A 15346-nucleotide genomic window follows, 5' to 3' on the forward strand; every position below is an offset into this window, starting at 1 on the left:
TTATGTTGTACAAACGGGTAACATTATTTGCGAAAGAGTCAGTAGCAAATTACGACAACTTGATGTTGGAAAAAAGAAAAAAAACTGTTTACTTCGTGAATATTTTGAAATTTGCGCTAAAACAGCTCTTACTTTTTCTTATTGGGCCCTTTTATACTAGTATGCGGAACTTTTTTTTTAAGGATTACCCATCCATCCGTAAAACAGTGTTGAATATAAAAAAAAGAAGAAAAGGATTTTTTTTATAAAATGTTATCTTAATATTTACGCTTTTCAAATGTAATGGGAGATAACTTATTTTAAAAATAAATATTTTCCTCTGATACAGTTATGACTGATGACAAAATGAGTTACATCCCATTATAAATACTATTAAAAAAGTAATACGATCTTTAAGAAATATCTGACAAAGTGCACTGTATATTCGTATGTATACATATGATTATAATAACTATTATCGAATGGAAGAAGAATGTCAAAATGCAAAATATATTTAGTCTATAATAAGGGAGATAACCAAAACTGCTTGTTTCTAAAAATATCTTCTATTTGTGTTTATGAACTTCGATAAATACATGTTGTTTAAACTATTTATTTCTTAGTTATTCCTTATAAAACAATAAAAACAAACGATGAAATTTAGCCATTATTTATAGAGCTCTTGTTATTTGTTGTGTTTTGTATTTTCTGTTATTGAGAAAGATAGAAAGATAACCAGAATGTCCATGGAAATCTAACGAAGACATATACATGGTTGACAATCTCTAAAGATTTGGGGATTTTCAAAATTTGAATAATTATTTACGTAAGTTGTTGATATTTTTGCAACGAAAGATTTTTTTTTCTTTTTGGACAATTATAATAAGCCTGATTGTAACTTTTGTCCTTTTTTTTCTTACTAACTCTCCATTTTATTTTGTACAACATGTATTCATCTGACAGTATTGAAGCCTTAATTTGTTGACCCTTGAGAAAAAGGAGTAATCATTGAAATAAAACAAGATACTTAAACACGTTATGAAAACTGGCATTAAATTACAAATTTACCGAACGAAAGTTTATTAGTTTAAACTTGTTATTTACTCCAAATTAAATTTCGGTTAAATTGTCTTATATTAGTAGTTTGTTAAAAAATAAACGTATGTTTAAACGAAAACTTTAACGGTGATAAACTAGATTTAAACCTTTTAAATAACAAATTTAAACTGGTATTATTTTTCAAATAAATAACAAATTTAATAACCCATAAATCGAAATTAAACTTGAGAAAATAAGAAATTTAACAAAATTATGAAACTTTAATAAACTACTAAAATAATTCTTCATAAATCAGACCTTAAATTCAAAACTAGAAATTTAATATATGAATAAATTTTGTAAACGTATCATTTCATGCAGTGCCTCTTGCCCGTCAGACAGTTTTCACTTGACCTCGACCTCATTTCATTGGTCAGTGAGCAAGGTTAAGTTTTGGTGGTCAAGTCCATATCTGAGATACTATAAGCAATAGGTCTAGTATATTCGGTGTATGGAAGCACTGTAAGATGTTCATGTCCAACTGGCAGGTGTCATCTGACCTTGACCTCATTTTCATGGTTCAGTGGTTATAGTTACGTTTTTGTGTTTTGGTCTGTTTTTCTTATACTGTATGCAATATGTCTTCTATATTTTGTGTATGGAATGGTTGTAAGGTGTACAGGTCTACCTGACAGGTGTCATATGACCTTGACCTCATTTTCATGGTTCAGTGGTCAAAGTTAAGTTTTTGAGTTTTGGCCTTTTTTTCTAATACTATATGCAATAGGTCAACTATATTTGGTGTATGGAAATATTTCATGATTTACGTGTCAGTCGCGCAGGTTTTATTTGACCATGACTTCATTTTTTAAGGTTCATTGCTCAGTGTTAAGCTTTTGTGTTTTGGTCTGTTTTTCTTAAACTATAAGCAATAAGTCAATTTCATTTGTTGTATGGAAGAATTGTTAGCTGTACATGCCTACCTGGCATGGTTCACCTGACCTTGACCTCATTTTCATGGTTCAAAGGTCAATGTTTAGTTTTCTTGGTTAATGTTTTTAAAGTTTATGTGACAGTTGTAATAAAGCTTTATTATTAGGACTATCAACATAATAGCAATGATTAGTAAAGAAGGCGAGACATTTCATTGTGTGCACTCTTGTAATTCTTTTGGTTAGAATATCCCAATTAATTGTAATATGCAAGATGAGGTTAATAACTGTCTCCCGAGTATTGATAATGACGAAGTTTATCCTGATTCAAATATTTCAGTAAATATTGGTAGAATACAAATTGTTCCAATTTTAAGAAACCTTAGGTCGCTTGAAGCTAGTTGCATCGATGAGATTCCACATGAATTCTTAAAATATGGCGGGGATGCGCTAGAAGATTGACTTGTTGATCTTTTCACAATAATTTTTGAGCTCGAAACTGTACCTGACGATTGGCAGAAAGGCATCATCAAACCATTACATAAATCAGGTTCCATTTTCGATATTGATAACTATAGAGGTATCACGCTTACTTCTAATGTTTATAAAGTGAATGCAAAATTTTTGGAAGAATCGGTAATGTTGATTTGGAAATCAATAATATTTTGGGTGATTTCAGGGACATTTCGTAAAAATAGAAGAACTGAAAACAATAGTTTTATACTACAAGGTATTTGTTCTATTCGTAAAGTTAAAAAACATTAAACGTTTCTCGCTTTTCTAGACCTTTCCAATGCCTTTGATAGAGTCTGGCGAAATGGACTTATCTATCTTTTGTGGAAAAATGGCATTCAAGGCAAGTGCTGGAAATTGCTCAAATCTCTTTATAGCAACGTTTCTAATACAGTCTTGTTGGGTGCAAGTGAAACAAGTTTCTTCCACCAAGAATTTGGCCTTAAACAAGGCTGTGTTTTGTCTCCAACACTTTTTTCTGTTTTAATGAATGACCTCACAGAAATGTTTGAAACCAGTAATATTGGCATCGAGCTCTCCTCGATTTTGAACTGTTTAATGTTTGCTGATGATGTAGTCCTAATCTGGAAGTCAGAGAAGGAACTGCAGTGTCTGCTGGATATAACAGCAAAACTTGCATCTAAGTAGTATTGAAAGTTTAACCCAAACAAATCTAAATTTTCAATAGTAGGTAAACGCTTAGATAAAACTAAGAAATAGTACCTAGGAAATGAGCATTTGGACGAGACTAATGAATATCAATATTTGGGAGTTTATTGTACCCGCTTTTTGACTTTTGCTTACCATATCAATCATTTCTTAAAAAATACTTCCGAGCTGAATGATATGACTAAGCTACTTAATGAACACGGATATTTTGATCGTGTATCTTTTGGAAATGCCCTCTTGAACTCGATCATTTGTCCTTCTCTAGCACACGGGTGTGTCGAATGGGTACCTTCATCCGCTTCTAGTCAACATATACTTGAAACATGGCAATATAAAACAACAAAACTGATTTTTAATACTAAGATGAATATTCCAAAAGCTGCGTTATTCCTAGATTTGGGATGGGAGCCAAAAAACGATTTTTTTGATAGACAAAGGGTGTCTTTTTTTGCTAGGATTCAAGGCATTGACTCAAGTAAATTATGCCGAATTGTATTTGAAGAGCTCAAGTCCTTAAAGCTTCAAAGGGGATGGGACTATCCACAATATATGATCAATTTATTCACTATGGTTGGTCTGGATTACTTTTATAACTCGAATGTCAACTCTAATATATTTAAACAGTGTCTTGGAAGGTTTGTCCGGAGAAGGCAATATCAAGAAATAAATGATAAAAGCAGTCTATATATTTTCTCAAAATTCAACTTTGCACAAGGAAGGCAACCATATCTGACGAACTTGCTGGACGTCAAGTCTGCAAGACTCAAATTGTTAATACGAACAAATTGTTTACCTGTAAACAAAGTCTTGTATATGATAAATCTAAGCGAGAGTCCCACTTGCCAAATGTTTTTATTTTATTCTATAGAGTCTATTGAACATTTCCTATTAGAGTGTTCTGGCTTCGCCTCAATCCTTAATAAATTCATAACTGATCTAAATGAATATTTAAGTTTTACTTTCCCGGGCCTCTGCTTCACAGAGTTATCGTCCTACGATAAAATACAAATAATGGTTGGTAATTGCTTTTATCAGGTTGATCCCTACATTAGTAAAATATTGGACAATTTAAGTAAAAAGATGTTCAGTGAAATGTTCTTTTTAGAGACAATTGGTTTTGGAACCTAAACTTTAAACGTTATTTTTTTACCTTACTTTTAGTTAAGGTCATATTTTTATGCTGTACATGATGTTTATTTTTCTTATGTAAAGATGATGTCTTATTTTACAATGTACCAATTTTAAGTCTGAAAATGTTTTATGAATATTTTTACTTGTCTGTATATATTCATTGCATATGTTGTTAGACACATTTGTGCATACCCCGTCCTCAAGTGCCCTCGTTGTAAAGGGGTAGTTTCTAAATAAATATATATAATATATATATATATCCGCTTAAACTAAGGCTGTAATAGCCATGCTAGTAACATTGTAAAGTTTTTGTCTATTGTTCTAGAATATTTTCGCAATGTTACCAATAATACCTTAACTAGATCCAATATTTAATACTTGAAGCCCTAATAACAGGACATTGAGTTAGTTTCAATGCTTTATTTTATTTTTATATTTTTTACTGGTTGGCTGTTTCTTTTCGAAAAAATCAAATATTAGCAAATTTGGAATATAAGGACACACTGAAATAACAATTCCTACTCCATTTCCTGAAAATCGATATCAGACATGAAATTCACAACAAAAACCTGATAAAGAGATTAAAGCATAAGACTATAATTATTACGAGGTTTAAACAACCAACTTATAATCCTCTTTTTAACAAACACAATCATGTGCATACCTGTATCCCAACTGCCTACAAGCCACTCTCGCGTCGACATCATCAAAACCTTTAGAACAAACAGTACCCCATTCGCCGTACTCAAATATCTCAAGTCTTTCGGAAACAGTCCGTAAGTCACCTGTTAGGATAGAAATGTTTTTTTATAACACACATTTTTTTATAGTTCATATTATCTAGGAACATAGCACTCGTTATATATTGTCAGAACCACAAGCAATTAAGTTAAGAGTGGCAATTTCGAAGCGAAGAAAAACTATCAAAGTAAGTTCAAGTATCAAATTTTCTTTATTTAGAATTCTTAGTACCATATAATGTACTCCACGGAAGGAACTGAAACAAAATCTTTTTCCTGCAATCAAAATCAGTCATTGCCAGTGCCCTGTTTTCTCAAACATCTCTCCCTAGTTTTCTGTGTTGTAGATTTTTAGGCTTCATATGCAAATTTCGGAATAAAAAAACTACTCTAGACGACTTCCCTCCGCATCATTTATATAGAATTGAATACCTATTATAGAATTTAACCAAATACTAGCTTTATACTTAAAATTGATTGGTTTAAAACTAGTTTTTCCTCAAAATATAAAGTGTCGCTCGGGGTGTCAGATTTTGCATCTCAAGGGGTAGAGGCTTCAAATAAATAAAAAAAACGAATAGATTTGCATATGAATCATGTAAATCGGTCTTTATCTGATACTTTTTAATTCAAACACATCTTCTATATTATAACAAATAAGAAACTGATAGAACTTCATTTTACCTGGTTTTTTTTAAATCATATCAGACATGTGCTTTTGATTTCATAGATAGTTTCAAAATATTTTGTTTTGAAGCTCGAAAATGATTTCTATTCCTTTTCAGTTACTATCATGGGCAGAAAAAGTCACGGATGTGGCTCAATCAACCGAAACATGGAGAAAATCACAGAGCAGATCCTCCATATATATTTTGCCGAAGCGAACAACAGTCAAACTCTATCATTTGCATCAAAGTTCTTTACCATGTTCCTCTCAAAAGCGCATGTGCATGCTGCAAAAAAAAAAACAACACTCAGAAACGAAATCGATTACTCTATAAAATGAAACACTCACCGGTATCTTTATCATCAAATGACAAGACAGCTTCAAGGAGAGCTAAACACGATGACACTACTATTCTCAACAATTTCAAACAGCGATTCAAAATCTTAAAAAACTTTATATGGCTTTTGATTTTCTATCTTTTATCCGAATGGTAAAAGCAAATAAATATTCTTTCAACAATATTTATTTTCGTCTGTTCTTTTGGTGTGAGCGCGGAATGAGCGATTCCCAAGATGCAGGAATTAAATTTGCAGTTCCATGCCAAAAGATACTATCAGACCTCATCGCCATGGACCTTGATATCACAAAGTCTTACCTCTGCTTTAAATATCTTGGGTCTAACGTTCTCCAGGCATTCTTTATCATGTGTTGAATTCACCAAAATGATGAGTTTATGTTACGTGCTGACGGTTTTAAATATGGAGTAAATTTAAGGAAAGAAAAACACTACCCGAAGACCAAATAGATACAAAGCAAACAATTTTTGGGCACAGACAAGTTTTGGAACTTTTTCTTTGAAAAAGAGCACACGAAGCGCTTAAAAATTTAGGTACACGATTGAAAGACCGTAAAGAGCTCGCCATCCGCCAAACATGTCGTCTTTATAAGTTTGAAGGAATGGCGGTTGACAATTGACATCAATCGAGATTTGTATTTGGGATCAGTGGATAACAGGCGTCATTGTTTCAGCTAACGTAACATGGCGGAAATTGCCTTTCTTGTATCAACTCGGTTCTTTTTAGTGCAAGTGACATATTTGGAACAATATCACATCATGTTGATGAAAGCACGGTAGACATCTTGTATCAAAGAAACCATGTCAGCCTCATGGAACATGATGAATTGTTTTAATGTTAGAACCAAGATATATTAAACAGAGGTCAGACTTAGGGATACTAAGTATCAAGGTCCATGGCTTATTTCTGCGTCTTTGAGGTTGGCCATTCTGTGCCCACATAAGCTTTCTGTAATGTGTTCAATACGTTTTGGTCCATCTATTAAATATAGGAATTCAGCAGCAAAATCATTTTTTTTCAAGATTTAAATCACTGTTTTGAAATAGATAAGAATACTAGTGTGATCCTGAAAAGCTGTATTGCCATTGGATGAAAAAGATTCCGGTGGGTGTTTCATTGAAGAGAATAACCAAATTCGTTTTGGAGTGAGTGCAACGGCAAAATCTTATATAAAGGATCTGCTCTGTGATTTTCTCCATGTTTCGGTTGATTGAGCCACATCCGTGACTTTTTTCTGCCCATGATAGTAACTGAAAAGGAATAGAAATCATTTTCGAGCTTCAAAACAAAATAATTTGAGTCGTTTTTTACTGTCTATTAAATCAAAAGCACATGTCTTGTGTGACTAAAAAAACAGACAAAATGAAGTACTTTTAGTTTATAATATGTTATCATAATATAGTCAATTTGTTTGAATTAAAAAGGTATGAGATAAAGACCGATTTACATGATTCATATGCATATCTATTCGTTTTTTTTTATTAGAAGCCTCTATCCCTTGAGTTACAAAATCTGAAACCCCGAGCGACAATTTATATTTTTATCAATTTCAAGTATGAAGCTAGTATTTGGTTACATTCTATAATAGGTATTCAATTCTATATAAATGATGCGGAGGGAAGTCGTTTAAAGTAGTTTTATCCCGAAAATTGCCTATGAAGCCTGAAAATCTGTAACACGGAAAACCAGGGAGATGTTTTTGAGAAAACAGAGCACTGAAAACGACTGATTTTACTTGAAGAAAATAGATTGTGTTTCAGTTCCGTTCGTGTAGTACATTATATGGTACTAAGAATTCTAAATAAAGAAATTTTGATACTTGAACTTACTTTGACAGTTTTTCTTCGCTTTTTAATTGCCACCCCGTGTCAAACATAAGCGACACCCCGCATGTGGCGTTCTACACGGGGATATTGACCGAGCTGTTTAAACTTAATTATTTGCCTAAATCTTAAAATTAATCTTAAATGCTGTGAAAGTGTAAGTTATTTAAAGTAATCTTTCATTTTATAATGTAAGGCTTCCTTTTTGTTTATTTGCGGGGTGTAAAAGCGCTAAGGCGCATTTTGTATGGAGCGCTTAATAATATAGACGTGCTCAAGATCAACGATTTTACAACCCTTTAAAATCATAATAGGATTAATTTCGTATAAGATTAATGCATAATATAATTTGGTCAATGTAAGAAAAATTAAAAAAATTAAATCTGAGACTAAAGAGACATCTTGCAGTCTAATCGAGCCTTTCGACAATTTAGTTTCGAACTCACACAAACATCTTATATTTCTTACATTGATCAAATTAATAAATGTTGTTTTCATACTTAAACTCAAAACGGGTACAAGTACCCATTTTTTTTTCAATTAAAAAAAATATTTCCAATTCCTATACAAATCACAAATAGTGAAGAAAAATTTCCTATACAAATCACAAATTATGAAGAAAAATGACATGAGTACTCCGTACTATGTGTCGTTAGTCTTTTTGTTTGTTTGTTGTATTTTGTTGTTTTTTTTTTTTTTTTCTTAGGGGATGCTCTGTTGTCAGTCTGATGTTGGCGTGGCGATTGTATGTGTACCTTATTTGGAACAGACAGCGATGAGCCACAGTCACATGTTATTTTCTAATTGATGATAGATAGACACATATTGAAAGTACTTTGAATTATTATACAGACGTTTTTTCTTAAGTCTCCTGATTCTAACATATATTTTAAAAGATGTAAATCATCGTTTAACCGATATAAGATGGATGCATTTTCAGGTCCGAATCAGTAAATTTAACGAAACCGGTAGTAAATTGTAAGAATACCAAAAACAAATTAAAAAAAAATGCATAACCAGACAAATAGACTGTATCAAACATACATACCGTCTTCTTGTGCAAATATTGCAAAAATTGATAAAGAAATGCTCAAAACAGCTAGCAGGAACATTTCTCTGCAATATAAGAGAAAAATACAGTAAAAAATGCTTTCACAATAATAATATAATAGACCGAATGGGTTGTTAACACTTTCAACTATCATTAGGGTCAAGCAACATTTTCGAAATGATAAGTTCATGTTAGCGTTAATTTTGTTACAGATACGAAATTTTAGTGATATTGATCCTCAGACATTAAGCCGGTCATGAACTAAGTTTGTGAATCATGTTTGCAGTTTTCTTGACATGCGTTGTGACGTGTCATCGTATTCATTTTTTATTAGAAAACTATAGCAGTTATATTAGAAAAGTATCGCATTCATAAACTTTTGATATTAAAAAAAACGTTCGCTATGATATAATACAAACATCGCATTGATATAATAAAATATAGCAGTATCTTTGACTTATAGGTGATTTTGGCTTAGCAAACAATTGAATACAGTGGAGATCACTTCTAACCTCTCATTAAATCTGTCAGGAGAACTGTTCTAGAACAGTACGTAGAACTGTCAGCCTGACACCTTTTAGTCAGTTCTAGATTAGAACTGTTCTAGCTAGAACTGATTCGGTCAGTTCTACATAGAACTGATTTAGACAATTCTACCTAGAACTAATCCTGACGGTTCTACCCTAGAACAGTTAAAGACAGTTCTAGCTAGAACTGACCAAATATTTGGTCAGTTCTACGGTTAGAATTGAATTCTAATTCTACGGCTGGAATTGCTTTTAATAAATTCTACGGCCAGAATTGATTTATAAATTCTACGACTAAAGTTGATTTATAAATTCTACGGCTAGAGTTGATTTATAAGTTTTAAGAACTTTTTGCCTTAATATAAATGCTTGGGTAAAAAAGCGAATTAAATTATAAAGAGTTTTGCTATTTTGCCGGTTTTATTTCAGATTTATAATCGGCAAGACAACAGTTTTTCACTAGTAATTTTGGGGCCCTTTATAGCTTGTTGTTCGGTGTGAGCCAAGGCTCTGTGTTGAAGGCCGTACTCTAACCTATAATAGTTTACTTTTTAAATTGTTACTTGGATGGAGAGTTGTCTAATTGGCACTCACACCACATCTTCCTATATATGTTTAACCTGTTAACCCCGCCATATTCTGCATTTATGTGCCTGTTCCAAGTCAGCAGCATGTAATTCAGTGATTTTCTTTTGTTGATGTGTTACATACATTATTTTTTTTCTTTCATTTTTTGTACATGAATTAGGCCGTTAGTATTAGGGGGGCATTATTATTTGAATTGTTTTACATTTGTTATTCTGGGAGTCAGGATGGCTCGTTATCACATAACAAAATCATCGGACCTCATTAACCAATATGATATCAGTTTACGAGTAGTTTTCATACCTCGGAGGACCTTTTTGACAAAAAAAAATTGACCGCATCAATCTAAACTGCCATTATTTTCTTTTTATTTCTGCAAATCTATATAGCTGCACAGTACTTCAGTTTTAGTTTTAGGTCTAGAGGAACTGTAATATACAAGTTACAGAAATTTTGGGAAAAAATTTGTTCGCATCAATTTATAGTGCCAGCATGCAGGGGCAGATCCAGCCATGTTTAAAAGGCTGGGGGAAGGGGTAGTCCAACTATATGCTCTCATTCAAATGCATTGATGTTAAAAACAAAAGTGGGGTTCCAACCCCTGAACCCCCTCCCCTTGATCCTCCAATGAGCATGACCTCGTTTTATTCAAAATATTGGATCATAAACAAATATCAGTAGTTTTTATACTTCAGACTGAGTCGTGTAATAAAATCTTTTGACTGCATCAACCAAAACTTACCATATTTGCTTTTTATTATGTAAATCTATATAGCTGCACAGCAATTCAGTTATAATTTTAGGTCGAGAGGGACTGTAGTATATAAATAACTGCAATATTGGAAATCAATGACCACAATTTTTTTTTCGCATTAATTGAGGATGCCACCATTTCCTATTTTTATTCAAAATATCGCATCAGAAACAAATATCAGTAGTTTTCATACCTCAGACTGACTCATATAACAAAATTATTTGTCTGCACCAATCAAAGCTGACCATATTTGACAGCATCAACCAAAACTGACCATATTTGACCACATCAACCAAAACTGACCATATTTGCTCTTTTTTATGTAACTCTTATAGTCGCATAGTAAATCTGTAATATTTTTATGTAAGGATGTAGTGTATAATTGTTCTGACTATTTATCCGTCGTAAATGTGGACTACGCTCCATAGGTACTATTTGCTAATTACAAAAATGTATCTCCCTTTATTACTGTGAACACACGGCATGTGACGCAAATCAAACTTTTACATTTTGGTTCCTGTGGATAACTATAGTGTATGTATGACTCAATTACTTTATTTTTTAGATAATTTTATGTTGCAGAACACTTACCTTACCTTTAATGATTCAGTGGTTTTTATTGATAATTTCAGTAATTTGAGACAAATCGAGCCTTCACTCTTGATAATTGTTTAGCATGTTAAATTCATAATTTTTGTATGAAGTATGCCCGTTTTTTTTTATCTTAATTAACTTTCCCTTGGTCTATATTATAAATCTAAGCTTTTTGAGAAATTTATATCATTTTTGTACAAGGGTTATGCTCGAAAATTTTCTGTGTTTGGAACGCAAAAGGTGTCATAATTGAAATTGTGTAAAATTTTGTATTTGTTGTTAAACTCGATTTTTACTGTTCAAACAAGTGCTTGCGTGTTTCTTTGTATTTTATATCTTTGGACTATCGGACTGTCGGACTACTGGACTGTCGGAATTTAGGGGTGTCGGATTATAGCTACGCTCCCCTTTTTACCTGCATTACGTCCATTAAAGATATTATTTGAAGACCCGTCTTATTTAATTGACTACTGTTGGATATAATCTGGTAGAACTATCTGTATAGTAAAAAGACTATAACATCAACTTGATAATAGAGAGTTACATGTCACTCACATTCCATGATGGATAAAGGTTTTGAATCGTTACGTATACGAAAACTGACAGAAAAGGCAGCTATAGAATTTGAAGCTTCCAACGATGGTTTTGTCACTGATTTATACGGAAAGTGGACCACGATAAAAAAAAATGTGATTTCAAGCTTTAGTTCGTCAATCACGACAGTGGAATATATTGAAAATATTGAAAAAGACATTTCAAAAGCTTATACTGAACTATGCTCAACGTCCTCATCATACATACTATTTCTTACGATACACTCGAACAGAAGACAGCATTCGATACTATCATGAACACTTAGAAGCAATGGCTAAATGCAAGAAAACGGTAGAGGAGACCATAAAACATATAGACGATGCCGCCAAAGAGCATTAAAAGTCGCCTCACAACGGACCAAGGGTTCATCACGACACTCTTAAGGTTCAAATGCTTCGTCTGCACTTTATAGGAAACGAGCAAAAGCCGAAGTAGCTAAGGAAAAATTGTTTTTTGCGGAGCAAGAAATCATCCCGAAGAAATAACAAGCTGCTCTCGAAGAGCAAGAAATTACTACAAAGGCAGCATCCTCACGCAAAATGTAAGAGCTAGAAGCTGATTTGAAACTTCTAGCTAGCCGTCCAGACTTAGCCGTGGCGGAAGCGGAAGCAGAAGTCTATGAGTCAGGCAGTGTTATGAATGGGCCATCATTGCGTACTCTTGAAAAACTTGACCAGCTAAAACTGATTAATCCAATCGAGAGGACAAATCAATACGTTCAAGACCAAATAAATTTTATTAACGCCGATAATCAACCAATGTCAAAACCTGCTGCTCAACTTAATGTCAATGCGCAAACTTGTAGTCATGTAGCGCAAGATAACAACATTCAGCTATCTAATCCGCCATTTCAAAACTTGAGTGTGCAAAATGATCAAATTCAAGATTTGACGAAGTTTCTATTGAAGAAAGACATGCTAATTTCTAGACTGTCCTGTTTTAATGATCGACCGGAAACTTATCCATTCTGGAAGGCTCAATTCAAAGGAATTATGCAAGAACTATCAACAACAGACATTGAAGAGTTAGATTTATTATCAAAGTGGTTAGGACCGCAATCTCACAAGTACGCTCTAAGCATTCGTTCAGCTAATACGTATAACCTTAAACGAGCATTGCAGCAAATTTGGGAAAGGCTTGATGAACTATACGGGAGTCCGGAATTGTTAGAATCCGTGCTTAAAAGAAAGCTCTCAAAATTTCCACGTCCTACCAACAAGGAAAATATCAAACTTTACGAGCTGCTGGATATTTTATGTGAAATTGAATCGCTTATGACCGATCCAAAATATCAGTCCCTGCTTGGATATTACAACTCGTCGTCAGGTGTCCTACCAATTATTGGCAAACTGCCCTACAATCTACAAGAGAAGTGGACAAGCCATGCTTATAGATATAAAACAAAGCATCATGTAAAAGTAAAAACACAAAAATACTAAACTCCGAGGAAAATTCAAAAAGGAAAATCAAAAATCAAAAGGCAAAATCAAAAGTCCAAACACATCAAACGAATGTATAACAACTGTAACATTTCCACCATTCACTTGCCTTGTAGAATTCATGCGCGACATGACAAAGATGAAAAATGATCCTGGTTTTTCATATCCAAATGAGTCATCGAGTACTCCAACAACTGTAAAGGAAAAGGACACATTTCCTCGTAACAATCATAGTCGACCTCAAATCGCAGTTAACAAAACCGAAGTTAAATCTGACAGAAATCAAGTCAGTAAAACATGTCCACTGCATAAAACGAATCATAGTCTCAACAATTGTCGCGAATTCAAAGAAAAATCTTTTGAGGACCGCAAGAAGTTCTTGCGTGAACATAACATTTGTTTTAAATGCTGTAATTCAGATCAACATAAGTCCAAGGACTGTAAAGAAAAAGTTCCCTGTGAAGCATGTGGAAGCGAATCACATGCATCAGCAATGCACCTTGGGTTTACAGAACATAAATACAGAGTCAATCAAGTGAGGAGAAGAATATACCAGAGCAGGACGCAGTAACAAAATGTACGCAGATATGCAAACAACAATTTTCAGGAAGATCTTGCGCAAAGATAGTTCAAGTTAAAATTCAATAATCAGACTCGCCAAACAAAACACTAACATCTTATGCGATTTTAGACGATCAAAGCAACAAGAAGTTGGTGAACTCTAGTATTCGGGATACTCTGGATATAAATTGTGATGCAGCAGAGTATAGACTTACTTCGTGCGCAGGTGTCATAAAACATCAGGAAGGCAAACTGACGGTCTTGTTGTAACATCGTTGGATGGAACTGTTAGCCTTACTTTACCTACCGTTATTAAATGTGACCGTATTCCTCAAATTCGTGACGAAATTCCAACGCCAGAAGTGGCGAAATACTATCCTCATTTAAAGGAATTAGTGAAATACTTACCAGAAATCAACGACAATATTCCTATCTCTATCCTAATCGGAAGAGACTTACCAGAGGCGCACCACGTTTTAGAACAATGCACTGGTGTAAGAAATTCTCCATACGCTCAGAGACTGCCACTAGGCTGGGTAGTCGTAGGTGAGTCTTGCCTACACAAAGTTCACCCACCAAAGAACAATGTAATCGTTAATAAGACTTTCGTATTGCCAAATGGTAGGACTTCCATTTGTGAACCTTGCCCGAACGACATCGATATTCAGCGATTGGATATGTTGAACGGACAATCTAAGTCAGACTCACAAGAAACTCTAGAATTTCTGAATGTTATTGATGAACAAGTTCATCAAAATTCCGATGGTAACTGGGAATCCCCATTACCATTTCGTTACCCTAGGCAACGCCTACCAAACAACAGATCACATGCATTTAAGAGAGCAATGAACTCAGATGCCAGTCTTCGAAGAGACGAGAAGAAATTGGAACATTTCTTCCAGTATATGGAGAAAGTATTAGAGCGTAAACATGCTGAGATTGCACCGCCTTTAAGCCAAGAAGATGAGCGGTGGTACTTACATATTTGGGGTTTATCACCCACGCAAACCGAACAAAATAAGAGCAGTACCAAGTCAGGAATATGACAGTTTTTGTCTATTCGTTTTTGATGCGTTTTTTTATTTGATTTTGCCATGTGATTATGGACTTTCCGTATTGATTTTCCTCTGGGTTCAGTATTTTTGTGATTTTACTTTTTTCGACTCTTCTGCTAAATTTGCAAATACTATTATTTCTCTTAATGATGTACTTCTGCCCGGACCAGATCTGAATAATAAACTTCTTGGTGTATTGTTAAGATTCCGGAAGGAGCTTGTAGCCGTCACAGCAGATATTGAGTCTATGTTATATTGCTTCGTCGTTAATAAGACAATACCTTCGTTTCTTCTGGTACGAAAACAATGACTTTAAAAAGAATTTGGTTGAGTACCAA

The 15346-nt window shown here is 33.7% G+C and overlaps 1 protein-coding gene across 1 annotated transcript in view; it reads right to left on the bottom strand.

Annotated features, from left to right (window-relative positions):
* LOC134723457 (neurotrypsin-like) overlaps positions 1–8965 on the bottom strand; it is a 51898-nt gene extending 42933 nt beyond the window's left edge. The window contains exons 1-2 of the mRNA XM_063587067.1: positions 8897–8965; positions 4927–5047 (exon numbers count right to left, since the gene is read on the bottom strand). Coding sequence (XP_063443137.1) covers positions 4927–5047; positions 8897–8960 — 185 coding nt within the window. The 5' untranslated portion in view covers positions 8961–8965. The remainder of the gene's footprint in view (positions 1–4926; positions 5048–8896) is intronic.
* Positions 8966–15346: the final 6381 nt, after the last annotated feature.

This window comes from Mytilus trossulus, chromosome 6, assembly GCF_036588685.1.
Source record: "Mytilus trossulus isolate FHL-02 chromosome 6, PNRI_Mtr1.1.1.hap1, whole genome shotgun sequence".
NCBI classification, from domain to species: domain Eukaryota; kingdom Metazoa; phylum Mollusca; class Bivalvia; order Mytilida; family Mytilidae; genus Mytilus; species Mytilus trossulus.